The sequence below is a fragment of the Notothenia coriiceps genome, unplaced genomic scaffold (genome assembly GCF_000735185.1).
Source record: "Notothenia coriiceps isolate Sejong01 unplaced genomic scaffold, NC01 NC01_scaffold00000339, whole genome shotgun sequence".
In the NCBI taxonomy this organism is placed as follows: Eukaryota; Metazoa; Chordata; class Actinopteri; order Perciformes; family Nototheniidae; genus Notothenia; species Notothenia coriiceps.
In genome coordinates, this window is record NW_011333040.1 from 7,909,244 (window position 1) to 7,935,506 (window position 26,263).

Consider the following 26,263-nt stretch of genomic DNA (forward strand, 5'->3'; position numbering starts at 1 on the left):
TTCCACTGGAGAATAAAGTGACTTTTCTTATCTGATCCTTTCATTTCATTCACTTTGCCTCTGTATTTTATGCGTCTTAACCAAACTATGTTCCTCTTGTTCCCTTTACTTTGTATTGCTTACCACCTTTACCTTTCCTTTCCGTCTGTCTTCTCTTTCATTTCCTGTGTTCTTACCGTTCTTTAACTTGACTTTTTGCTTCCTTTTTTCCTTACCTTTCTAAATTCTAACCTCATCCTTTTTATTGCATTTCCTTTCGCGAATGCTTTTCCCCCCCTAACTTTCCTTTCCTCTTCTCTTTCAGAGTTGGGCCAGGAGTCTGTGCAATTGTCTACCCACAATGCCTCAGTAGTGGTATCTGCAGCAGGTGTGGTGCCATACCTCCAGGGTCGAGTGGGAGAACAAAACAGCAACCATGCTATCTCCACACACCCTTCTGCTTCCTTCTCCTGTGACAGGCAGCCCGCTCCCCCTGGGACCCTGGGCGGCTGCCATCACCAGGGACAGGGCTACTCCCTGGGCATCACTCACTCAGGCCTCGGCCCGCCTCCACCCAAACCTCCAGGAGGGGTTTATACGTCAGCAGGCCAGCACAGCAGCTCAGACGGCTGCCCCCTGGCTAGCATGGTGAGCACAAAGACACACACACATGCTGATGCATTTTTCTTTGAAGTGAAGAAGCTGTTGCTGTGCGAAACGTATAAGGCAGAGAAAATGTGATATTATTGTAACAAACACACACTAAAGAAATCCCACACAGTTAATGGTATTCTGACCTGGTTTGCTTATCTATTTTTAAATGTTAATCAGTGTTTCTAATTCAAACTAATGTAAAACAGGCAACGTTATGTTTTACAGTGTTTCACATTTTACAAAGAGAATCTTGTGAAATGTTCCAAATATGGTAATGATGGCTGACTAGCATGACTGATTTGTTTTTATTTTATTGTTGCCCTTTGGACTTTAAAATGCTCAGGAGGTATTGTAAATGTTTGGATCATACAGGTCAAAAACAACACTAAGCCTAGACCACTACGCAGCCACAAATGGAGGTGATGCTGCCAGTTGTATCATACAAATAATATTACATTGCCTAACATTACATTGTTTGGATTTGCAGGATTAAAAACTTCTTCAAATGTAATAATAAGGTAGCACACATTTTTTAACATCTGCCTGTTTTTGAATGAGTCGCAATGGGCGTTTTCACAATTTCATGAAAAGTGATTTGTTTGTTGCAATCCCTCACTGTTCTCTCTCTCTCTACCCATGAACTATGTGTCTCTTGTGGACTGGTACTTATTCCTGATTTAGCCTTATTAGGGCTTCAAAACACACACAGTGAGTGAGTGTATGAATAACAGCCACAGTCCCTTAAGGGCTATTCTTTGGGGAAATTCCCATAATGCACTTCTGTCTCACACATATTTACTAATACAGGAAGAAGCTGTCTTCCTGCTGGTTAACTTTTTTGCACACACTCAATACCTGTCTCTTCGTGCTCCTCTAAATCTCTTTGCCTCCGCCTGGTTTAAATAGAGCACTGCTATGCCAACGTCATTATCTGTAATACGTTATTGCACAGAGATAATCAAAGTGGCAAAGTTCTTCGGGGAACTGATTCCTGTCCCAGCACTGTCTTCTCTAAAGAGTCTTTATTGGAGGCAAAGTGTAATTAAACAGAGTCCAATCCTCCCAGGTCCCAGCCACGTCAGAATCTTTGCAAAATTAAAAAAGCTTAATGTCCAGGTTGGTGTGGTTGAAACTCCAATACAACATGTGGATATAAAGGATGCAAAACTGATGGATTAGAGGTTAAAGGAATGTCATTTGCTTTTGGACTTGCAGCGTGAAGTTTCCATTGACCTGAAAACCTGCTAACTGCATCGTAAATAATACAATTTGTATGTGTTTAGGCAAGCAATGGCCAGGGCTCTTTGTTGGGTGATCCTCCTAAAGAAGTCAGAATGCCCTCCAATCCCTACCTGAACTTGGCCAGTGTGATGCCGGGAGTGGTTCTGCAAGGTGAGCTCACAAACATTACACATTTTCCAGATAAAGGGTCTATTCTGAACCCATGTATTAATAAAAAAAACTATTTACGTGCCTCAAGGACCACACGTTCCCCCCTTTTAATGAAAATAGTTTTAATTTGAATGGAATTTCAATCTATCTTTTGAGCTGCCTGAAAGTGGTTTCTACGGAGTTTATAGCTTCCTCCTTTTTTTGAAGAGGCAAAGGTGGTCGGCTTGGATTTGTAGCAGTCACTGTATACATAATTTAAACAGCAATCCAGAGTCATATCAAAGAAATATGACATGTTTACAGCTTTGCATACTGTATGAGAAAGCTAGATTTCCAACCAAAAAATCCTAGCAACTCTTTTGAGGTCTTCCTCCAAAGCATTTGTCCCAAAACACAACAGCAACATGTAAAGAAAACACCAAACATTATAGTAAGAAACAACAAAATGGCTATGGTCAATATTAAATGCAAGTAGGCCATGAAGTAATGTCATGGTGGCAAAATGAAATGAAGTGTGATAAAAACGCAACATTACGTAACTCTTGTGTCTCCTCCTCTGCTGCCCAGGGTCAGTGGGGAGTAAAGCACAGGGGGGCCCGCCTGGCTCCGGGGTGTACGGCAGCCCGGTGGGCCCCGTGGTCTCCCAGGGGTCTGGCTCCTACTCCCACAGCGCCGCAGCTACAACCACAGCCCAATACAGCACAGATACCTCCACTGACTACAGCCAATACAACCAGGCCTACACACAGGTACAGAAACAGACTCAACAGAGAAACATGTAGAAATAGGATGTTTGATGGATGTCTGTGAGTCTGCTTCTGCACAATTGTGTTAAATGTGAGTGAGAGAGAGAGAGAGAGAGAGAGAGAGAGAGAGAGGGATGGTGGCTGAAAAGGTGATCGATAGATACATAATGAGTGGATGGATGAGAGCAGTAGTGGCAGAGAGAGAGCTGTAAGTAGGGGAGGCAAGGCGCTGGAATAGATGAGAATGGATATGGATATTTGGACAGACAGTATGAGAGGATTTGGCACAGAGAGCTGTTTCACTCCATCTGTCCCTTTGTCTCTCTTAACACGCCACACTCATCCGTCATGTTGGTCTGCATCTCTTTCTCTCTTTCTTTCTTTCTTCCTTTTTTCTTTCTTTCACCTATTTGTCTCAGCTCTCATCGTCGTTATGCTTCCTCCGGCAGCAAGTGACATACCGGATATTTTCACAAAGGAGAGAACCACATTTTTAAATGTTAATTACAATCCACTTATCCAAACAAATTAATCCTGATTAGATAACCAATAAAACGGTCAGTTTGCTTTTGCTACTATGACGAGACAAAGACGAGTAATGGAGGAGAGCTGTTTGTAGGAATAATACTTTATAAGTTAGAAAGAAAGAATAAAATGAAAAGGGACGTAGAAATGAAGCAAAGACAAGAAAATCCCGAGCAAACATTCATCTGTCTTTGTGTCATAGGAGGCCATGCAGCAGTGGTACCAGCACTACCAAGCACAAGCTCAGAGCTACAGCGCCGCCGCTCAGCAGAACAACCAGGCCACAGACTACAGCAAGGAGCACACACAGGTAACACACACGTATTTAACTGTGTGGGATGTAGCATGTATTTGTCTGTGTAAATCTATGATTTTTTTCAGGGTTCCTGCAGGTCCTTAAAAAAGTTGTTAAAGGCATCTACAAATATACAATAACGTCTCTCTTGTAGTAAAATTTCTTATAAAACCTTTAACATGTTTGAAAAAGGCTAAAACCTAACTTGCCTTAAGCTGTATAGTTGTATTTGTTACTTTTTATTTCTCCAAAAACGAGTTGATTGGTTTGAAATCTTAAATTTTCAAATACACAACATTTGAGAAACTGTTTAATTCAGACCACAGAGAACAGCAGGTGGTTATGGGAGCTCAGAATACTTTCTCAGAAATTGAAGAGATCTTCTTCCTCACTGGAAGTATATTAAAGCTCCCTCTAGCACTCAGTGGCTCTGTGATATTAAGTCTGTTCTAAATTTAGAGAAGATTAGATATTCAGGGGGAGCTAACTCTGATAAATTCTATAATAAGTGGCAATATTTCCTTACTCTCTTTCAACTCTCTTCAATCCCTATCCCTGGTTTGCTTTGTCTTCTTTTTTAGGGTTTTTACTTTAAATAGCATGTTAACACCTTAACGATTCAGAAAGTAATGCCTGTTTTTATTATTTATAGTTGATACACATCAATTCCTTTACTTACTAAATTACCATCTTCTGTCCCAGGCTCCTCCAGTGACCACCTATGGGGATTACAACTCCTACATGCAGGCTGTCACTCAGTACTACTCTCATCCTGCTGCAGCCAGCCAGGCCTACGTCAGCAAGGTACACACACACACACACACACACACACACACACACACACACACACACACACACACACACACACACACACACACACACACATAGCCACAAACACGGTGTTGCTTTTGTCCTGTTCAAGCCTTAACTTTACTCTTTAACTTAAACTGTTGTTTCTCAGTCAGTGTGTGGCCTGTACTCAAATAATATTATCTTGTACATTTTTCTAATATAATGTAGACTAAAGTATACTGTATCTGTACGTATAAGCTGCTTTTGTATGTGCAGCCTGGCGACCTGTGTGTCTGCCTGCTGAAACTGTCAGGTGTCTCTCTCTCTCTCTATCTCTCCGTCTGCTTTCAAACCCGCGCTTTGATCCGTCAGTCGAGCTGACATCTGTTTGTACCCGCTTCAGTGTCTTTTCTTTGTATTGCCCACGTTTCCTCTTTTATATCTCTCCCCGTGGACCTTAAAGGTGGGGTAGGTACGTTTGAGAAACCGGCTCGAGATACACTTTTTGTTATATTCCATGGAATGCTCTGAACATCCCGATAGCAATGAATATCTGAAGTGCTTTGACAAAAAATCCATTAAAAAAGTCATCTGTGGAAGCCGTAGTACTGTAAAAAGCACGACCAATCATCTGAGCCGGCCCGACTAAAATAACTGGATGGCCTACCTGCCTGTCAGCCTTCCATCTGTGCACACACTTATCTCGTGCCCTTATTGGTCATGTGCACGTTCGTGTGTGTTGGAGGAGGGGCTCTGTAAGGAAGTGGCAGATTTTTTCCGGCTGTGTATTTTCAAATTCTAGCGCACTCAAGCTGGTTTCTCCAAAATTACCTACCCCACCTTTAAGAGTGTGTGTGTGTGTGTTTATGCCTGTTGATATGCTGTTTCTGTAGGAAGTGTCAGCCATTTCAGTCCCAAGGTTTGGGAGCACATCAGGAAAAAAGAGAAAGGGCCTGATCCAATCAAGGCCCTTTATTGTGGTGACTTTACAATAGCTTCCCTTATTGAAAGGACCTTTCTTTATAAAGACTGGAAGGAAAATAAAAGGCTGCTGTGAATACAGTATGTAATACAGAATATATAAAGCCATGCGTAACAGACAATATTACAATAATAAACGTTTCCCAGCTCTTTTGAGCGTATTGTACTACACGAATGACAGGAACGCATTTACTGCGTGTAAAAACTTTTTTTTTTTATCTATACTGTTATATCTTTGTAATATAATATAATAATATTCCAAGGCAATTTATCAATATTGAATCAAATTGTGTTAAATGTATTTATCTGGTTTGGTTTTTAACATTAAGCCAAATATTAGAAGTCCTTTCTCTTCTATCTCTCTGTCGTAACAGATTGGGGTGTTTTTGGGAAGATCTGTCGGATTGTAACGGAAGCTTTACTTTTGTTTCTAGCTGCAATTTGAATATTAAGTCTGTAAGTTTGTCCTAAATCAATACTACATACTGACTCAAAGCTTTTGTATTATGTAGTTTGCACTGTTAAAGTGCCAAAGGAAAGTATTTTAAAACCACTTAGTATGTATTTGAAAAACACGCAAATTGAGCAGCTTTCCAAAGATTGGGGAAAACAATCAAACAATTGGTTGATATTTGTGAATCATCTCCAGAATTAAAACCAAACAAATCAATCTTTTGAAGAACATGAAGCTTCTGTGTAATTCTCTTTGTGTATGATGGTGATATTCCAAATTTCCCGTCACTATCAAATATGTTTTTGTATATTGTTTGCCACAGTATACTATAAAAATACATAGTATACAATAAATATTGATATGTTCTTTTGGTATAGTGTGAGGTTGGGACACATTTAATTTCATTTTTGGGACTTTGGTATCAAACATTTTCAGCTCTTTTCTTGCTTTTCGCTCATCACATGCTACTATAACGAGCCACTGTGATATTTAGTTTAGTTTTTATCAATGGGCAGTTTTTATAGAGAAAAAGCAACTATTACCTATGATCTTCCCATAGCTAATTTCTTTCCAACTGTTTTTAAATGTTTGTATGCATACTTTGTGAAAATAGACTAGTTAGATGCTTTGATTTGTTAGAGCAAAGGCTGTGAATTATACTCCATGTCCACAAGGTTTGATGTTGTTCCTTTAGGAGAGGGCTTGGTATTTTAATATTGCAGCATTGACATTAGCTTTTCTTTTATGTGCACAAACCGGCAATAACTAAGGCTCCTTCTACTGTAGAAAGTTGAATGTAAAATGTAAATTTTTCTAAATTCCTCACACAGTATTAAACTCCTACGTAATGGTAACAGCTTTCTTTCAATGTTTGTATGTGTTTTCGTATTCTGCTCATATATCACAGAGAAGAGTGCTACTTGCATCGTCATGGCAACAACACTCACAAACTGTGAAAGCCAATAGCAGGTGAGATCAGATAATGCCAATATATCAGGATAGTCCAGATACGATGACTGGCTGTAACAGGAAGTGCGTGATGTACGCACGGACACAATGGTTATGGTATCAGTGTTGGTGCACTGGGAAGGTTTTTATTAAGGACTACTAAAACAGCTTGACATTAAACTAAAGGTGGATACATATTCCTCTATTATTTGAATCTTTGTCGATTCTTGCTGTCAATTTGACCTAAACGTGTTTCATTGTTTTTTTTTAAGTTTCTAGAGAACCCTTTTAACATGAAACTGTGATATGTTTTGAAGCCTGCATCCATATCATATTTTATGGAGGATATGGACAGAAGGAGGGAAGAATTTCAATGCGCAAAGAGTGAGACATTTTATTTATTCAGCTACAATATAAATACAGACAGAATCAGCTCCCGATCAACATCTCTGTGTGCTCATGTTTAGCATAATGGATGTTGTCACCTCTTTTGCATTCAATGCCTCTCGTCCCTTTTTTATTATTATTTAGAAGTCTTAATGGAGGATATACAAAAACTAGAATTCACCCATTTTTTTGACAGTCATTTTCATACACCGTGTGTGTGTGTGTGTGTGTGTGTGTGTGTGTGTGTGTGTGTGTGTGTGTGTGTGTGTGTGTGTGTGTGTGGGGGTGTGTGGGGGTGTGTGTGTGTGTGTGATTTCGCTGCCTCAGCTGTTAACATCCACAGGGTCTGTCTGTCTGCTCGTCTGCTTCAGTCTCTTCTTTTTTTTGTCGGTGTCAGCTTTTTCCCTGCATACTGTGTGTATATCTGTATGCACAGAATGCAGAAACTCAGATGAAGTGCAAAAGTACATATTCCCCAAAAATAAATAGGGAAGATGTTTTTGAGTGTGTGAGGAGAGAATCAGGATTGCCACGAGGAAGAATACTTGGGAGAAAGGTCGCTTGACTTGAATGTAGTGCTTTCTTTAAACAGATTTTGAAGGCATCACCACTCAGATTTCGACACACATTGAGAGCAGATCTGAGTGAAGTGTCACTGTTGAGTCTGTTTTTGCTTCCAAAGTGTTTTCCACCTTCTTTTACATTAACCAAAATCATTTTCAGGTACAGAAAACTTAAAAAGTGTTGAAAAAATGTGATTATGTTAACCTTACAACCATTAGGCAACCCATTCAGACTCATGATGAAGGATATTGGTGAGCTTTGTAAATTACAACTATGAAGAACGACTTTCCTGTTCCAGCTTGGTGTCCTGTTAGGTTGAGTAAGGCTTAGCGGCATTTCTAGGTTGTTTACAGTGGATCTCTCAAGTTGTAATGGGAATCTTTTGTCACACTGATATTTTTGATCAAAATTGACCTGGTGTTGCCATAACAACCATACAGTTAGTTATGTGTGACCTTGAGGATGTTTACGAGTCATTTAGATTTTATCCTCATCTTGCCGTCTGGATGGTTTTTGACATGTTGCTTCTAGTTTTCTGTACCATTTCACCACGGCGTAACAGCCAGCAATGAGTGTGACCTGCAAACATTTTCAGGTTAGCAGATTGTCATCTTTTATTATGCCAAGCAGTTTGATATTTGATTCTACACAAAATATCTGTTCAGAAAATCCGACCTTGTGTCTGCTCTCAAATCTTTTCTTTCGCATTGATTGAAACTTTTTTTTTGTTGTGCGTTCACTCAACACAGTTTTGCAGATGACGAGTGTCAAAGTGGTGTTGGAATCAGTAAATCCAGGCGTGTTTGTTTCTGTGGGTGTGAAACTATAAAAATGTAGTTTTAGCAGGCAACGGGGGTGAGGAGAGAGGCTGTAAAAAGAGAGGAAACGAAAACAACTCCAGCTGCTCAGCCTGCAGGGATTTAGATTTTACTTTTCAATATTGTGGCTTTCTCTCCTTCTGTCTGCACACTCAGTGGTTGTCTGTGTGCCAGACTCCTGTGGAGCTGTCACACTCCAACACACAGGAAATGTCTCCTGGTATTTCTGTTAGCTGGACTTTCACACTACTTTACCTGGTGTGATCCAAATCAATATGAATGCATTTGTGTCCTTTTGTGCTTCTTACCATACCTCCCGTACAGTAAAGGGTCCTCCTCACAGTTTGCATTTTCCATGAAGGCCAAATGACAAGCATCAACCCCCCCCCCCCCGGTGAGCAGATATCTGACAGCAGTCTAATTGCACACTCACATTCATAAGGTCACAGTTGGAATCGAGCCTCCGAACCTGTCCGTCACAGGATCTGCAAATGTCTCTGTGTAGTGCAGAGTCATCCTGCTAAATCTGCACATCTGTTTTCTGCCCAGAGCCCATTTGACTTGAATCAGGATGTACATTTCAAAGACTGCTAAAAAAAACTCAAATTCATCCAATTTTGCATGTTTTTTTAGTTTTTATCAAACGGCTCACACGTATGAGTTAATAATGCATTTGTGTTGGACTATTTTCCGATGTGCAGTATCATTATGAATGCATACGTAATGCAGATTGCCCAGCGATATGTCTTCAATGTTTTTAAAGAACAATAGTGCTCTATAACAAAGAAAAAATATCTGTTCATATAAAAACAGAACTTGTTAGACGAACCAATAATATGTGGCTCTTGGTCTTTTCATGGCATCTCTTAATATTCAGAATCATCTGGAATATTATCCTATAGGACAGGTTATCCTTTAAATGAACTTGTAGTGATGACATAAACGACACCAGTATCACAGCTACGTTTCTATTATTTACCATGAGCTCTGTCCTGATTCAGTCTTACAAAACTCAATACTTCATTGATCGTTGGGTCATCCGGGCTTTACACTGGCAATGGAAATGTGATCTTTTTTTAACACATTTTGCTGAAACAACAGGTGTTTTAAAACGCACTGGTCAGATATTTACCTTTTTATAAATTCAAGCTATCTAGTGATGTAATGAGCGGTTGTTTGGTACTTGTTGGTGGTCCCATTACATCATGTATTTTCATCCCCATGGCTAACATCATACTTCTTCTGAAAATAAAAGCGTTGCTTAGTTTTGTTTCACAGGTCCTTTGTGCTTGTAATTCTACTCCCAAATGATTGGTTTTCATTATTGCATTTGTCTGGTTCTAAGCCTTCGGATACTTTTTTAGAAAGATCAAATGATGGATTGATCTTTATTTGGACTGATGTTGCAAATTATCTTTAAACTGCCTTCATTAAATAACATTTTCATTTCTGTCTTTCTTATTTGGGAAACATGGAGTTTAGAGGTTGATGTAGAAAGGAGTGTGTCTGGATGGTTTTCTCCCTGTGCCAGACGTGAAGTCCTCATGATGATTGTACCCAAAGGGCCTGGTTCCCCAGAAGTAACACAGCACAAACCTGCATACACACACAGAGCATATTCATTTTTCTGTGTAAATGCAGATGATCTTTTTTTGTTAATAGTAATATGACATAAAAAAATGCTGTTGGTTTCAAAGGATGCTCATTTCCATCCGAACAGAAAGTCTCAGTTTAGTTGTGATTTTCTTCTAGCTGTATCACTTCAGGTTCAAATCCAGACTTTTCTGTTGTGTAAACGGAGCGTCCTCTAAGTTCAGAGCATCGCCATGTTCCAGGAAGTATTCTGTGTATTTCAGTCAGCCTGGACTTCGCAATAGTGAATGACTGTGTGTGTGCGGATCACAAAGCTTTGCAATACTTAACATATTCAGATTTGTCTTGGCTGTAGATAAATCTAGATTTGCTGTGCTTCTGTAAAGATTTTTTGCGTATGTGGATTATTTTCTGACCTGAAACATACTGTAGATTTTTGCTACATTTTATATCACACTGACATTGCTATTGTTTTACTGTGAATAAGGTATTTCTAGAGCAATTTTAGCATGCCTATTTAAAACTGAAATGAATAGAACAAAAGGTTTTCATTAGTTAATTATATATTGCATTTGGACTGACGCAGACAGAACACAAAAAACATTGATTTTATTTATTTTTCATTGTGTATTTATGGATACTTTTACCTTCCATATTCATATGTTTGTCTTATTTTTGAAAAATATATTTATTTTTCTTATTTGGAGTAAAAGGAATTGTCTTTTACATTCCTAAATAAAATGTGGACTGAAGCACAATTGTCTTTTTTTTTGTTTTACACACTTTCCACAGTAAAGCAACTTAACTTTTCTTGAAAGTCTGAGTTCAATAAAACGGCTAAAGTCGAAACAAAAAAACTCTGCTCATACCATTTCACAAACTCGCAGATAAAATACATTTTTTTATGAATATTCTGGCATATTGGATAGAAATTACACATATGTAATTATGAAAGTCACAAAAAGAAAAATATATATTTTGCTGAACATAAAATGCCATGTGAATAATCCATGATCAATTCTTCTCTCTTGAAACTGTACCATCTGAAGTCCTTGCATATACAATCCTAACCATGGCTCTTTTTTGTTTTTGCAATATTCTGTATAGTATAGACATTTGATAATATATTGTTTTGAAAGCTACACAAACAGTAGAGAGTAGTGAAGTGATACTGCCCTCAAGTGTCTCTCCCAGGTACTTAAAGAGTGTCTCAGAGTTCAATTACATTTAGAACAGAGAACAAAAACTGAACTACCTCCAACTATAACTAGGTGCAAAATATATGTGATGTCTGCAGATTTGAAGAAACCACATGGAAGATGATACATTAGTAAAATAAAAAGTAGATTTCCTGCTTGTTTGCAGATAAAGCTCTTTGACAGAGAAAGTGCTCTCATTTGTGTCCGGCCACTAACTGAATATCTAGTGATCTGTGGAATAATTCCTCGATTAATTTGTCTAAAGTCTAATATGTGTGAAAATGAGGAAAGATGCTTTTAACAATGTCATTAAACGTAAGATATCTCCAAATAGCTTGACAGTATAAAACTAATAAAAGCAGAAACTCCCCAAGAACGAAGGGTTTTTGCATTATAGCTAAAAAGGAAAAACATCTAATGTCAACAACAAAGTGAAAAAAACATGACTGACTCTTTAAGCCAGTTCTTAGAGACTTCGTCTGCACTTCATTAACATAAATCTGCCAGATCGTTCTGATCTCTCCGTCTCCAACTACAAAAATAAAAAATCGTGGGATTTCCTCCCGACAGACAGGAGTCCATGAGACATACAGCAATGGCACAAAATGTTGAAAAACACATCATCAGTGTCTGTGTTAATGCCTGTGTCCATCCATCCAAACAACGACTCTCTGCTCGGCCTCCATCTTCCAAGCGTCCATCAGTGATCCACATGATTATAAAGGCCTTCGGCGCACATTACGGAGCAGCGAGTTTGACATTTGTGGCGACGCGGACAGTTCAATCCCTTAGATACACTTGGAAGTCCTTTTGTAAGATATAACGGCACATTTAGCGTGAGCTAAGGCTACATATATATGAACTTGTTTCATCCAGAATAAAATGAGGAAACATCGAAATAGAAAAACAAAAATGAGAAATACAAACATAGTAAAATGACAGATGGGACAATACGTTTTTTCAGGGTTGTTGAAGGTTTGTGTGAAGCTCTGATTCTTCAGGACTGTCTTTCAGCCAAATGAAGCGACACATGCAGATGCAGATCTGGGGTCTGCTCCCGAGTCTGCAGGCAGAAGATAACTTCCCTTCCAGAGCCTTAAACCTGAGGCGGTTTAAATGTGGTTCTGAGGCTGGAGCTGCTGCTGCATGCTGCTTAGCTCCTCCACCAGGCGCTCGAAGGTGATTCTCCTCTCCGGCTTGTGCTCCCAGCACTTGCGCATCAGCTCGTACACCTGAGAACAAGAACAGTGTTAGACAACAGGTGGTGGAGATGTAAAAACCTAACAAAGGAAGAAACTGCAGTATCAGCATGTTATATTATACTGCTGCTGCTATAACTTTGTTTAGTGTATGTCAGTTTGAAGGTGGTGAGGGGTTTTGCATCTACTGGGAACGTTTTTTTGCTGATTCCCTAAATGTAATGACTACTGTATTATGCCCTCACCAACAGCCACACTGATCAGTTCTATTTACTAATTTAACAACGTTTAAAATATCAATACAAATATTGATGACAAACGGCCTCCTTTGCATGCCACTGTTTGCAGGCTTGTGTCCAGACAACTAAAACTAACCTATATATCAAGTGCACATACATTAGGAGAGTAATTGCTCAGGAAATGTCAGTCTTTTTTTTGGTGACGTTTAAATGACATAGTATAATATGACCTTTTTTTGTGGCAAACTATAATATGGCATTTTTATAACATGAATCAAATACTATACTATGACTCTTTTTGTATTTCTAAGACACAGTTACAATGACTTTTTTGGTAACATTTGACTTTTGTTTCAATGTTTATATACCAACAAATATTATTTTAGGCATTCAGAGCATTAATATAAAAAAAGATCATTAGAAAAAAGATGTTGGGGGTAGAAGGAATGAGAGCACAAAAGAATATGCAAGTTGCATTATTTACTATGATTCTTTTTAAATGAGAGGTCAAAGAGATCATGTTTTTAATTGCCATTTTGAATTTCTTTTTTGAAACCTTCTCCCAACACCTAAGACCTAGTATACATAAGAAGCTTTTTGCTCCTCACCTGTGATCAAACATTCAAACACTTTTTAGTTTTCCTTTTCTTTCCATTTGTGGTCTAAAGTCTGTGTGGATGTTATCATTGTGTTGTCATGGTGATGAGACTTACAGGCTCAGGACAGCCCTCAGGACGAGGCAGCCTCCGCTCAGCCTCCAACACCTTCACCAGGCGGATGATGGTCATCTGTCCTTGAGTTCGACCAATCATATCAAGGAAGAGCTGCATGGGAGACAAGAGCGAGTTATAAAAGAAACAACATGCAATGCTTTTCAATGAAGCGTGAAACATGAAAGTAAAACTCCAGTGCAGATTTAATAGCTCTGCTTTTTTCATTCCTTTTTACAGATCTCTTTTGAAATGTCCTTGACCTGTGCAGATCTGTAATGCTAATTGGCTTCCAGCAACAGTGACAGGTAAAGCAGGATAACAGTGGCAGTTAGAAGCTGGATGTAAATGGAAGATCTTCATGATAGCTCTTAGCTCCTGGTGGAGTCCGTCGTCCGGCGCTTTGGCCAGCGACTGACACCATGTGCCACATACAAACGACTGTGTGTGATTAAAGCTGTGGTAAATACATGTCTTATTTTCTGCAAGAGCGGTACAGTGTGTGTGATGTGTATTTAATGTTGAATTATCATCCGAGCCTCTTACAACACACAGCAAGGGTTAGAGGTTGGATGTCTGTGTGAGGGTGCAGAACTGACCGTCATCGGGCTCTTGGAGGAATCGCAGTAGGTGATGAGTTCGTACATGGTCACCCCGAAGGACCAGACGTCTGACGCCAGGTAGAACTTGCAGTGAGTCAGACACTCTGGAGCATACCTGAACAACAACAACACATGTTAGAAGAAGAGCACCAACACTTGTACAGCTTCAGAGAGAAAAAGGCATTTAAAAAAGCAGATTTTAAATGCCATCTTATGCGGAAGGAAACTTCTATAATGTTCGACTTTTTGGGAAATATTTAGAGGAAGCCAATTTGTTGTTAAAAAATGTTTGTGTCCATGCAGAATAAAAAAAGAACCTGGATTATTGCAGTGTACAATCTATTGTTACTCAGCACCTCAAGGGATCGTATGGATGTTTGCTATCAGATTGTAAGGTGTTTTTAATAGAGAAAATAACATCTTTGTCAGATTTGACTAAATTATAATTTTCTTAACCCAATAAAATGCTTGTGAGAAACCAGTAAGAGTATCTTGTATCACCAGTATTCCACATACTGCATCACCTTCATTCCCATCTTTCAGTATTCGCTCCCCTTCCTTTACAAAGTCTCTTGTAACAATAACATCTCAGTCCGGCCTGAGAGAGTATGAGGTTTGATAACTCCCTTCCCCTCTTGACTCACCAGAAAACAGGACTGTCGTTTTCGTCTTTGACGGTGTAATATCCCTCGTTTTCCTTGATGCTTTTGGTTAGGCCGAAATCTCCGATCTTCACGGTCGTCTCGTTCTCCACCAGCACGTTTCGAGCAGCCAGGTCACGGTGGATGTAGTTTCGGGATCCAAGATACCCCATTCCCTTAAAATAAAATTTTTTTAAAGCAGGGACATTGCTCAACGTTTCAAAGGCAGAGAAATGCAGTCTATGGGTGATTGGAACATGCAGACTTAGAAAACATTGTATGATGGGAGAGGACCTGCAAACGATTTAAGGAGGCACATATTATGCTGCAATACCAGCCTTTGTTTCAGACTCCTGCACCGTTAACGTATTTCATTCAACATGGCAACAGCACCCCTTAGCACTTTTTTTTTTTTTTCCAGATTTGTAAGAACAGAGTGAGGTTGTCTTTTCTGAAACATTTTGACCAATAAGTTATATTATTTCAAAAGCAAACAACCAGCATCACCAACTCACAACAATCATATGAACATTTCTGTTTGTTGTTCTTTTGGAAAGCACTTCCCACAAGGAAGTGTTAAACCTGAAGCACTTTCAAAGATTGGGTATGCTAGGATAACTATATATTTTTAACAAAAGAGGTCAGGTGTTGGTAACTACCCGTATAAGATGTACTAGATTGTACTAGCTGGTAAGAGGAAATTCCCTTTTACCTTGCAGATCTGTTCAGAGTAGCTGAGCAGGGTGCCGAGGCTGGTCTTGCCTTTGTTTCGGGGGAGATACTCCTTCAGACTGCCCAGGGGAAGGTACTCCATGATCAGCTTAATGGCCTGACCGCCTACAAACAGATTCACACATCAACAGAAATCAGAGGCAGATATCAGCAGAGTGGTCTTTCATAAATAACAGCTCGTGTGTATTTGTGCGTGTAAGCATTTGGTAAACCCCAGTCTTATGTCTTCTAAGTATAACACCAGGAGGCAGTTTACCAACAATTACCCGTATTATTAAGGTATTTATAGATACTTCCTAGAGAGTTAGTGTACTGCAATATGGAAAACAGGTCAAAAGCTTTTCTTTTGTGATTCGGATGAAAGATTAGTTGTCCAGTTTTTTTTCTGCGATTCGAAAGATTCAGGAAATATCTGCTTAACAGCGGAAAGTGTAATTAATGACTGTCTAGATTTGATCAAGATTTGCAAGTCATTGATTCTGATGAGATGGAATGAGAGGCATACACGCCTGTTTATTTGTGTAGAACGTTGGTTCATGCTGGAATAAACTCCTATCACTGAAATGCCGGCCTGGAATTTGAGTATAACTTAAGGACACTAAGCTCTGCATGAAGTGACTCCTTCCCTAAAAGCCACACATATCTACATAAGCTGCTCTAGAAATAAACAGTAGTAGTTGGCACGACCATTTCAAAGAGAACCCACGGTGACACAGGTGTTACATGACATTTAAATGTTCTGGAAAGTTCCTTATGCAGCTTTAAGCTTTATTTTATCTCATGAAGTCCCTGAACAGTCTGGTGGGTCATGGGCCAAGTCATGTGATTTTATGTTCCCATAACAACAATAAGATGTCCATGTGCCAGGCTGACAGAACTAGCTACATTTCAAAAGCTTGTTTTTTGTTGCTAAAAGGTAAGATTCAAGCCATTTAATAATTATAATGCTTACATAACATGTTCTTTATTACATTTAAACTGTTGTGAAAACATTTATTGATCAAATTGATATGAAGCAACAAAGATTAATATCGCTGGGACATCAACCTTAAAATTGCTATATATGTCACAATTAGAAATATGACTATGATCTGCTCAGTTAATTTAGCTGAGTCAAGATATTTAGTTAATATATTCTATCTGTTTCAGTTCAGAGAATGTTAAAACAAATTTCAACCAAAAAAAAATCATCCTCATTAATTAAGTTATTAATAAGAATGACTTTACCATTAACGCCCAATGTGACATATGTCACTTTTCAGATCTTAGACACTAGGGGGGGTACTTGTCAGAAATGTGTCCTATGTGGTCTATTAAGTCTAAATGATGTTCCCAAAAGTAGAAATGGGTCGGGGTTCTTATGGGTTGAGAGGAAACAGGATGAAACAAATCACCTCCGTCTACACCTAGAATCTAGATGCACCATGCTTTGCTTTTCTACACTGACCTTATTGTACTTTAACAATAAAAGCTTGCTTTCTGGTTTAATGTATTAATACAACAACCCTCTGACACATAGGTGGATTTCTGTTTGTCTGCAGCTGAATATACAAACGTCAGTGTTTATTTTTGCAGGCACTCTTTTCCTCTTACCTTCCTCCTGGCAGATGCCCTTGTATTTGACAATGTTTTCGTGGTAGAGTGCTTTCAGGATGTCAATCTCACTCGAGAGGTTGTTGCTCTGCTCCTCCCGGTTTTCCGGCTTCAAGGACTTCACCGCCACCAGCTCTCCGGTTCTATCTCCCCGAGGATCGTAGCGACACAGCTCCACTTTGCCAAAGTGGCCCTGCATGAGGAATATGTGACAGGATGATCATGAAGAAGTACTTTGTTTGCAGGTCATTTCAGATATTTGCCTATTGGCCTTTAGTCCTGTATTAGCTTGTCTTTGATCTGAAGAAAATATTTGTTTTAATCATCCTTGCAGTTTGTTTTTAAGTTATGAAAGATGAAAATAATGATAATAATAAAATTCGGATGGCATACTTAATAGAAAGGAATAAAATATGAATGCATGTTAACTATAGATTTAATTCAATATGAGCAAAATGGTCAGGATGTTTTATTGGATCATTATTGTAAATGTTTTCATACAGGGATTAACACAAAAGCTTAGATACAGCAGGAAGAGTTTACCTCGCCCAGATCTCTGATCTTCCTCAAGAATCTCTTTTCAAACATAGTTGGGTCCACCCCTGGTTGAGGCTGGGCTTTGAAGGATGGGTCTGAGTGATGGAAAAAGACAGAAATATATTAAACATGCTCAGTAGAACATGTATTGTCTTCAACATAAGCACACTTTTGTGAGAGGAAGTCAAATGTGGTTAACAGTGTTGCAAGATTTTTGGTGGTTATGTAACTGCTCGCAGACAAAGAAAAATCATAACACAACCAAGACTCATTCTGTATTTATGGTAAAAATAATTATGATATCGTTTATTTGAAAAAACAGTTTTAAAATGTTTTGGTGCAATATATATAACAATGTTGTTCGATTTAGGCGATTGTGTTGCATTCTTTAGATTTTTTTATAAAATGGTGGAACAACACTGCAGTTCCCAATCCTGGCCAGCAGGTGGAAGAAGAGGCAGTGTTATGTTGCTATGGGGCCCAGCAGAGGGGCGGATCAGTGATATTGCACCCAGTGAACTTCATGATGAACATCTGAGTTGAGTAAACAACTTTCTCTCTCTCTCTCTCTCTCTGTCTTTGCACTGCTTACTGGGCGCTGCTAGGTTAGACACAAAATATGCAAAACAGCCGTATCGTATTCCAACTGTAGACAGCTGCCTGCATTGTTTGAGCCTGTATCAGCATTTAACCTGCACACTCTCAACATTCAAGTTTTGGGGAAAGAACTGCAGAGAAAAAAGGTATTACTTCATATTTTCACCTACCCCTAAATATCTAACATACATTGCACAGTGACACACATTTCCATCATACATACATTTATCTGGAAGGTTGACTATTTCTCTGACGATAGCCCTGAAGAAAGGTCTCTTCTTGGGGTCGTAGTTCATGCAGTCGGTCATCAGGTGAGCCAGCTCTTGGCAGTCTGGGGTGGCCAGTTGGCACTCCGTGTCATAGAAGCGCTCTTTCTGCTCAGCACAAACACATGCATGTACATGAGGAGGTGCATAAAGACATGATAATATAATTATTGATGTGAGATACCGGACAGAGGAGGTGAAAAAGGCAAATGGCCTACAATAAAAAGTAGGGCAGCCCTCAGATTTGAAGTTACAGAATGTATATATGATCACACATTGTCCTGCCGTTGTTACTCCGTACCTCTGTCAGCTTCTTGTCTTTGAGGGGTTCCTCTCCATCATAGCAGATCTCCCACAGGGTGGTACCAAAGCCCCACTTGTCAGCTGGGACGCTCAGGGAGGACATGCTGTTCACACACTCAGGAGCGATCCATGGAATGCGATGCACACACTCTGCAGAGGCAAACCAAGTCAGCTTTAGCAACTGCCAATCAATCAGACACACATTTGTGTCTTCATAAAAAAAACAAAAGATCATTGTTCGGAGATGAGTGAGATACACAGGAAATGTGAAATACAGACTTGACCTTTCAACGAGAGTACTTATTGTATTTAAGCGGGGGGTTACATAACGATTATGCATGTCTACTTACAGTAGGGCTGCTCGATTATGGCAAAAATCATAATCTCGATTATTTGGGTCAATAATTGTAATTGCGATTATTAAATGTGATTATTCATTGACTTTGAAAACATCCATTTATTGGAGAAAGAAAATGTGAACAGTTTGTTTTTAACAGTTGATTACCCTGAACTCTAAGTATAATTCAACTGAAAAACCCCAATTAAAAATAAAAAAAAGTAATAATAATAATAAAAAAATAATCGTTTTATTTCGATTACGTTGTTTTCGTAATCGTTGCAAGCCATAATCATAATCGCGATTAAAATACGATTAATTGAGAAGCCCTAACTTACAGTATATAGATTCATTGATCGTAAATTGAAACGTAAATACAGCAGTGTTTATTTTCAACCATACATTTGAAATGTGTAACTGGTATGGTAGTGTCATATGTACAAGACACATATGATCGTTTACACCAAATGCTAACAACATTCTGGAATAACCTGGAATGAATGGTTGCTGGAATACTCTCACCTATTCATAATACTAGGAAATAAATGACTTGAGTCTATAAAAGAGGATAGCTGATTGGCTGACCTCCACGCTTGGCTTTCCGTCTTTACAAATGCTTCAGATGAGGGGAGTAAGTTAGTGCATGCAGCTCAGACAGGAAAACCGGGGGGCTGACCGGAGGGAAAGAGGAGGGGAAAGGCAGTGGAGGGGCTGTATGGAGTGAAGGGGGAAGATGGAGAAAGAAATGAAAGCGGGAAAATAGATAATTGATTGTGAAGACAAAAAAAAAAGAGAGAAAAAAGAGAATGAAGTAAAGTGATCAGAGATTGCTGGGAAGAAGGGAAGTACGCTCCCAGTGGGTTTCTCAGCACTTTCCCCTCTATGCGTACAATTCAATCTATATACAAGGACATTGATGTGTAACTGGAAGACTGATTGTTGTGCAGAGTAATGGAGGCAAAGGGAGACATATAAAGAGTTCTGGGAACAGAGAGGGAGGGAGGAGCACTCCCAGGGGCTTAACATTTGCAGAGTAACATTTCCAGTTTGCCCTGTGGTTTGCAAATCCATCTGAGCATCCACATTGTTTAAGAACACACGTAGCAGGTCTAACAGCCAAACAGAAACATGAGGCAGACATTAGCGAGGAACTGTGCAATCGGAGAAATGTCCTTATTCATGTGCCACCTTCCCTGAAACTAGCCTTTACAAAACAAATGAATGTCTTAGAGGGAAATGTGCCCGATGCATTTGTATTGATCAAGTGACAAATATGAATACATACCGTACAAAGGCTTGATCGGAAAGGTTCTGATAAAAATCATATTTTCAGTTTCTTGTGGGACAAATGCGGGAACAGAGGACAAGAAAAACAAATCTGACTAATTTCTTCAAGACCATTGTCAATATGTTAGTAGGTGTGTTGTGTTTCAAATATTAAATGAAGTGCTACATAACTTTGGTATTTTTGGAGATCTAGTTAGACTTAAAAAATGTAATGAAAATTAAACTGACTAATTCATTGTCCAAATTAAGCCTATATCCATGCAGTTGTCGCACTGTGTTCTCATTTTGGTTTCACTGTCATTTACAGATGACTTTGAAAAAAAGTGGAAGTGATTGTGACATTTTCCATGGCAGCAATTTGGTAACCATTTTGGTTTCACTTTTAGTAACCCAGAAAAAAAGAGAGAAAAAAATAAAGAGATATCCGCACTCAGAGATAGGACACAGGAAGTTATCCAACTGGCTGTGGACGCTGCGCAGCCATGTCTTTTATTGTGTGTGGGTATAGATAGGAACTTTTCTAAGGGTGAGGTCGAGAGAAATGCCCTTCCTTTTCCACTGTGAGAGTTACTCCTCATAAAAAACGTACACATCATGATCAAAATAAACTTGTAAATCTTAATCCCTGAAGACAAACTGGAAGAAGCTAAATGAAGAAGAAGAAAAGAGAGGGACTCAGAACCATGGCAAGAACCATTAAAGTAGGAATTTGTATGGGATTAAGTAACTGTTATAAATTGTATTGTATTGTATTGTATGGCATAAAATTAGATAGACACCAGTATAATATACAACCCACATGTGTTACTACTGTGTATCAAATATGTAATACTTTGTACTAACCCTCTCTGGTGAGTACTGTAATTGGTATTCCTGGGTCGCTGAGCTTGATGAAGGGCCCTCCTTCATCCGCGTCCAGCCCGTCTCTGGCCAGCAGGATGTTTTTAGCACACACAAATCCATGGACCAGCTTTTTGTCCTCCTAAAAACACACACACACACACACAATATAACTCACAACTATTAGAACAAAAGTGAGATAGCAAAGAGAACAAAAAAATGGTGCATACGCAGGGTAAAAACACTGATCCATACAGGGCTGTGCTTACATTTTATAGTTAGTGTGCATGTGCATGTGTCTTTTCCTGTCTTACCAAGTAGCTGAGAGCTGAGGCCAGCTGCATGGCCACCTGGAACTTCCACGGTGTGCTGAGGGGCGTCTGCTGTCTCCTCATAAACAAGTCCAGGGGTCCTAGCTGCACAAACTCCTCAACCATGATATCTGTTACACACAAACACAGAGAGAGAAGGGGTCAGAAACAGCCTTACACTCTCAAGACACATTTACAAACACACAGCTCATTAAGGCACTTACTCTCCTGGTTGCGGACACACACTCCATACAGCAGCACTATGTGTTTGTGGGACACTTGTCGCATCATGCTGGCTGTTTCGAAGAAGGCCTGTAGACAGAAAGACAGAGATAACTCGACACAAGGCACACTGCAGAAACGTTTGGTTTGATTTTGAAACAGCTTGCTTCTACCAAGTAGGATCTTTGAGTATAGTAAGATGTTACAGAATGGATGTAGTGCTCTTAAGAACAGGATACAGGATCTGTGAGTGTTTCTCACCAGTGAGATGTCCCTGTGTCCAGAACCCAGCACCTTCAGGACCACCTTCACCTGCTGGGAGGATGGGTTCCCTCCATTCTCCTCATCGTCCTCTATGCTTTTCACCATCAGTGAGCCTGAGTAGATGTTGGTTCTTGTGCCCGGGCCAAGGTGCTCCTCCTGGTTCACACAACCCAGAAAAGCATAGTTAGAACCAGTTTCCAAACTACGGCTACTACAAGAATATTAGAGCACTAGCTCAAGTGTGTTGTTATCTAGGGTTTGAACAAACCTCTGCACGTACTTACAGAGACAGAGCAAAACAATGGAGTTTTGTAAAAAATGTAAACTGAGATATGTAAATATTTACATCAAATATGCAAGTTCACATAGTCGAAGTAATGTCTGCATAGATCTGAAGTGTCTTTTCATATAGGAGAAATCCTAAGAGGACCAAATCTGTTGTTAGGTATAAACGATCCTGTGTGGATTAATGCTCAGTTGTTTGCATTTGACTAAACTGCAGTAGATTTGTAGGCTGTTGTTTGTGAAGGTCTTCTGTACAACATATACACCACACTGGAAGCTTAAACCGTTTTCATAAAAACAAAATCTACTGTACATTCATTTCAAAATACATTATATGGATGAAAATGTTTGTTCCTTATTTATTTGAATATTTGTATATTACATTGACATTCATGCTCTGACCATCATATGGGAGACAGACGTGAAGTTGAGAGGCTGTACCTGTTTGATTTCCTCCTTGAGAATGCGATGGAAGCTGACCTGACTCTGCATGGGAGTCAGAGGCAGCGGTTCTCTTTCTTTGGTTACCACCAGCAGGTTAGAAATCTCTGCAACACAAACATACATTTAAAAAGCCATAACAGGGTTCTTATTGAAGGTGAGCATGCTGCAAAGTCACTTTCACAGAGCCATTTTCAAAAACATTAAAGTATTTTCGATTCTTCTTTTTCAAAATCAAGCAGCAGAGACTTGACAGCTGTTTTTGTTAGGTATTGCCTCACAGAGAATCAAACCTCTGCTTCTGGTGTCTTAAAGGTCATGTTGTTTTGAAACGTTCAAGTTTAGATTGATTTAAACAATGCAATGCATTCCCGCAACAACAATGGACTCCGAAACCAATAAAAGCAGAAGTGTATTCACAGCGTGGGGCACTGTCTATCGCAGCACCTGAAAAAAGCAACAAATGTATATGCTACATATGCGCTGCTATCCAGCATGAAAGCACAACAGTGTATGCATGTGGTAAAACAAGCTCTTAACTATTACGTCAATGTGGCATTGATGTGAACAGCTATTCGGGGCGGCTTGCCACACTGATTCAGTTTATTTTTTGTATATACAGAGCTGTGGGTGGGAGGATGAAATACAAATGTGTCTTTGTGCCTATTGTCGTACTATATGTGCTTGCAAGTGTGTGTCTGTGGGTGTCTGATGTTGTGACAAAACCAGCGCACTGCGGTTTAAGGGGGAAGTATCTGCACTCCATCAACATCACCCTACAATCACCATCAAAGAGTGTTAAAAGCACTCTTCTGTATGCAATCTGGGTCTTTATGCAAACAAAATAATAGATTTAAATGTACAAATAAAACATGTACTCAATGTGGGTTCAAAATAGCAACTTTTTGTTGTCCGCCGGCTAAATGGCCTAATGTATGTTCACAATTCATTTATTATTTAACCCTCATTTTTGGCAGATGAGTCATGCAAATCTAGTAGCCAGTTCCACATTTGACCAGTATGTTCCTGCTAAATGGTGCTACTTTGTGCCATGCACCCAATCCTTATCTGTTTACATAATCCAGACCTAACCATAGTCTTTTACTTTGCTCATGTTTATGGGAGAAAACCCATATTCTAGTGATAAGTAAACAAACTTGATCAAACCTAAAACCATGTAGACAGATGTTATGCATCTGCCATTGCATTCCCACTCTGTATTACTTTCCCAACAGTTAAAACCATGCAAAGACCCAACATATCATTAGTGTAGGAGTATTACTTGGATCATATGCTCAGGATGTAGAGATACCAGTATCAGCAAGAGTGTGGTATAAAACTAAATATGTTAACAGTGACAACATCACAGCACTTATACCGTTCTTTTAGGCAGATACAAATGAAGAGCGTAACCCTTAACCCAAACAGTTGTACCTCATGATAATGATCAACACCACACAACCCCAACAAACGTACACAGCTCAACACATCCATGCACACACATCTCCACCTTTCCCTGAGCGGGGGAAACACAAGATCTGTTAGTTTGGCTCCGGAAACCCACATTTACAACTCTCTTCCTCCCTGACACCATTTCACACAGATTGCTCTTGCCTGCTTCAGGTACCCTCCCTTAGCGACAAAAACAAGCACACACACATATCTTCTATAACAGGCAGCTCCACTCTAAATCCTGTATGGAGGGAAGGTTTTGCTTCATTGACCTCTGTGGTTTATACAGTTCAAGTCTGTTGCACTTCTGCCCCCACCCAACATCACAGGCATGTGTGGTTTGTTAAACGTGGTGCCACACCCAGTGTTTAAGTAGCATTTCACACGATACTGCAGAGGGAAGTGTTGCAGTATGGGTGTGGACTGAGGATGTTCATAATTGGTGTTGGTGAAATTCCTGCTGCTAACCACAATATTTCTTAATCATTTCATTTTCGTTTTCCCCCCCGGGTCAAACATTTCTAAATGTTTTTAACAAACAGGAGTAGGGCTGCTCGATTATGGCAAAAATCATAATCTCTAATAGTACTCTGTCAACATCTGCGATAGCTATAAACTCCTTCCTGCACTCCTGTGGCCTATCTGACCCGTGGCGGGTAAAACATCCTAATACTAAACAATTTTCGTTTTTCTCCCCTGTCCACCATAGCTATTCCAGGATTGATTATTTCATTGTATATGACCAATTACTTCCCTTAATCCCAGGAGCCAGTACCACAGATTTGTGTAATCCGACCATGGTCCAGTACAAATGGATATGATGTTTCCTGGTAATATAGCACCCCAACGCACCTGGCGTCTAGACCCCCATTTGCTTTCATATGAACACTTTAAAACTTACCTCAGTGGCCAGATTGACTTCTAGAAATTAATGACACCAAGGATATTTCGAGGAGTGTTCTATGGGAATCCCTAAAAGCTTACATCAGGGGACAGGCTATTTCATACACTGCACATAAAAACAAAGAGCGATCTAAGAAACTTAAAGAACTGACACACAGCATTGCAGATGTTGACAGACGGTATGCTCTCTTGCCCACGGCAGATCTTTTTAAAGAAAAAGTACTGCTTCAATCTGAATTTAACACACTTTCGACGTGGAGAGCTGAAAAAAATATTTTAAAAACTAAACAGGTTTACTATGAACATGGGGACAGAGCAGGGAGACTCCTCGCACTTCAGCTCAAGCAGCAGGCGGCTGGACAGACGATCCCGAGGATCAATACGGGTGCCGATTCGACTTCGCATAATCCCCAAATAATTAATGACCAGTTTAAGCAATACTATTCTACTTTATATCAATCAGAGGTAGATGTTAACTCGTCTGAAATTCAGTAGTTTCTGGATTCCTTACATATCCCAAAACTCTCACCAGACTCCCAGTGCTCCTTAGAACAGCCATTAACGGTTGGAGAAATAGAAGGCGCAATCAGACTGTCTAGTACAGGGAAGGCACCAGGTCCGGATGGGTTCCCCATCGAATTTTATAAGGAATACTCCTCAAAACTTGTGCCGGTTTTAAAATCTGTTTATGAAGAATCACTGGTTAATGGTAAATTACCACCAACAATCTCTCAAGCGACAATTTCAGTGATATTGAAAAAAGACAAGGATCCCTCACAGTGTAGTTCCTATAGACCAATCAGCCTTCTTTGTTGTGATTATAAAATATTAACTAAAGTCCTTGCGCAGCGATTAGAAGCCTTTATTCCTACCATTATTGATAAAGACCAAACAGGTTTCATCTCTGGGCCAATTCATTTTTGAATGTACGGCGGTTTATTTAATCTATTATTTGTCCCTTAAATCCACAGTACGGCGGAAATGATCCTGAGCCTTGATGCTGAAAAGGCATTTGATAGGATGGAAGTGGAACTATCTTTTTGGCTGCCTGGGAACATTTGTGACTGGGACCAGTCTTATTTCCGATTATTTTATGCTCTACAGAGGAACAAGGCAGGGATGCTGCCTGTCACCCTATTTATTCGACATTGCAATTGAACCCTTAGCAATTGCTA

At 39.5% G+C, this 26,263-nt stretch overlaps 1 protein-coding gene across 1 annotated transcript in view; it reads right to left on the minus strand.

Annotated features, from left to right (window-relative positions):
* Positions 1-10,727: 10,727 nt before the first annotated feature.
* jak1 (Janus kinase 1) overlaps positions 10,728-26,263 on the minus strand; it is a gene marked incomplete at its 5' end in the record, with an annotated part of 26,516 nt that continues 10,980 nt past the window's right edge. Inside the window, 15 exons of the mRNA XM_010777046.1 lie at positions 10,728-12,559; positions 13,479-13,589; positions 14,075-14,192; positions 14,722-14,894; positions 15,431-15,555; positions 17,044-17,236; positions 17,587-17,675; positions 18,401-18,551; positions 18,745-18,896; positions 21,214-21,352; positions 21,525-21,652; positions 21,746-21,833; positions 22,005-22,163; positions 22,734-22,840; positions 25,618-25,633. Coding sequence (XP_010775348.1) covers positions 12,440-12,559; positions 13,479-13,589; positions 14,075-14,192; positions 14,722-14,894; positions 15,431-15,555; positions 17,044-17,236; positions 17,587-17,675; positions 18,401-18,551; positions 18,745-18,896; positions 21,214-21,352; positions 21,525-21,652; positions 21,746-21,833; positions 22,005-22,163; positions 22,734-22,840; positions 25,618-25,633 — 1,869 coding nt within the window. The remainder of the gene's footprint in view (positions 12,560-13,478; positions 13,590-14,074; positions 14,193-14,721; positions 14,895-15,430; positions 15,556-17,043; positions 17,237-17,586; positions 17,676-18,400; positions 18,552-18,744; positions 18,897-21,213; positions 21,353-21,524; positions 21,653-21,745; positions 21,834-22,004; positions 22,164-22,733; positions 22,841-25,617; positions 25,634-26,263) is intronic.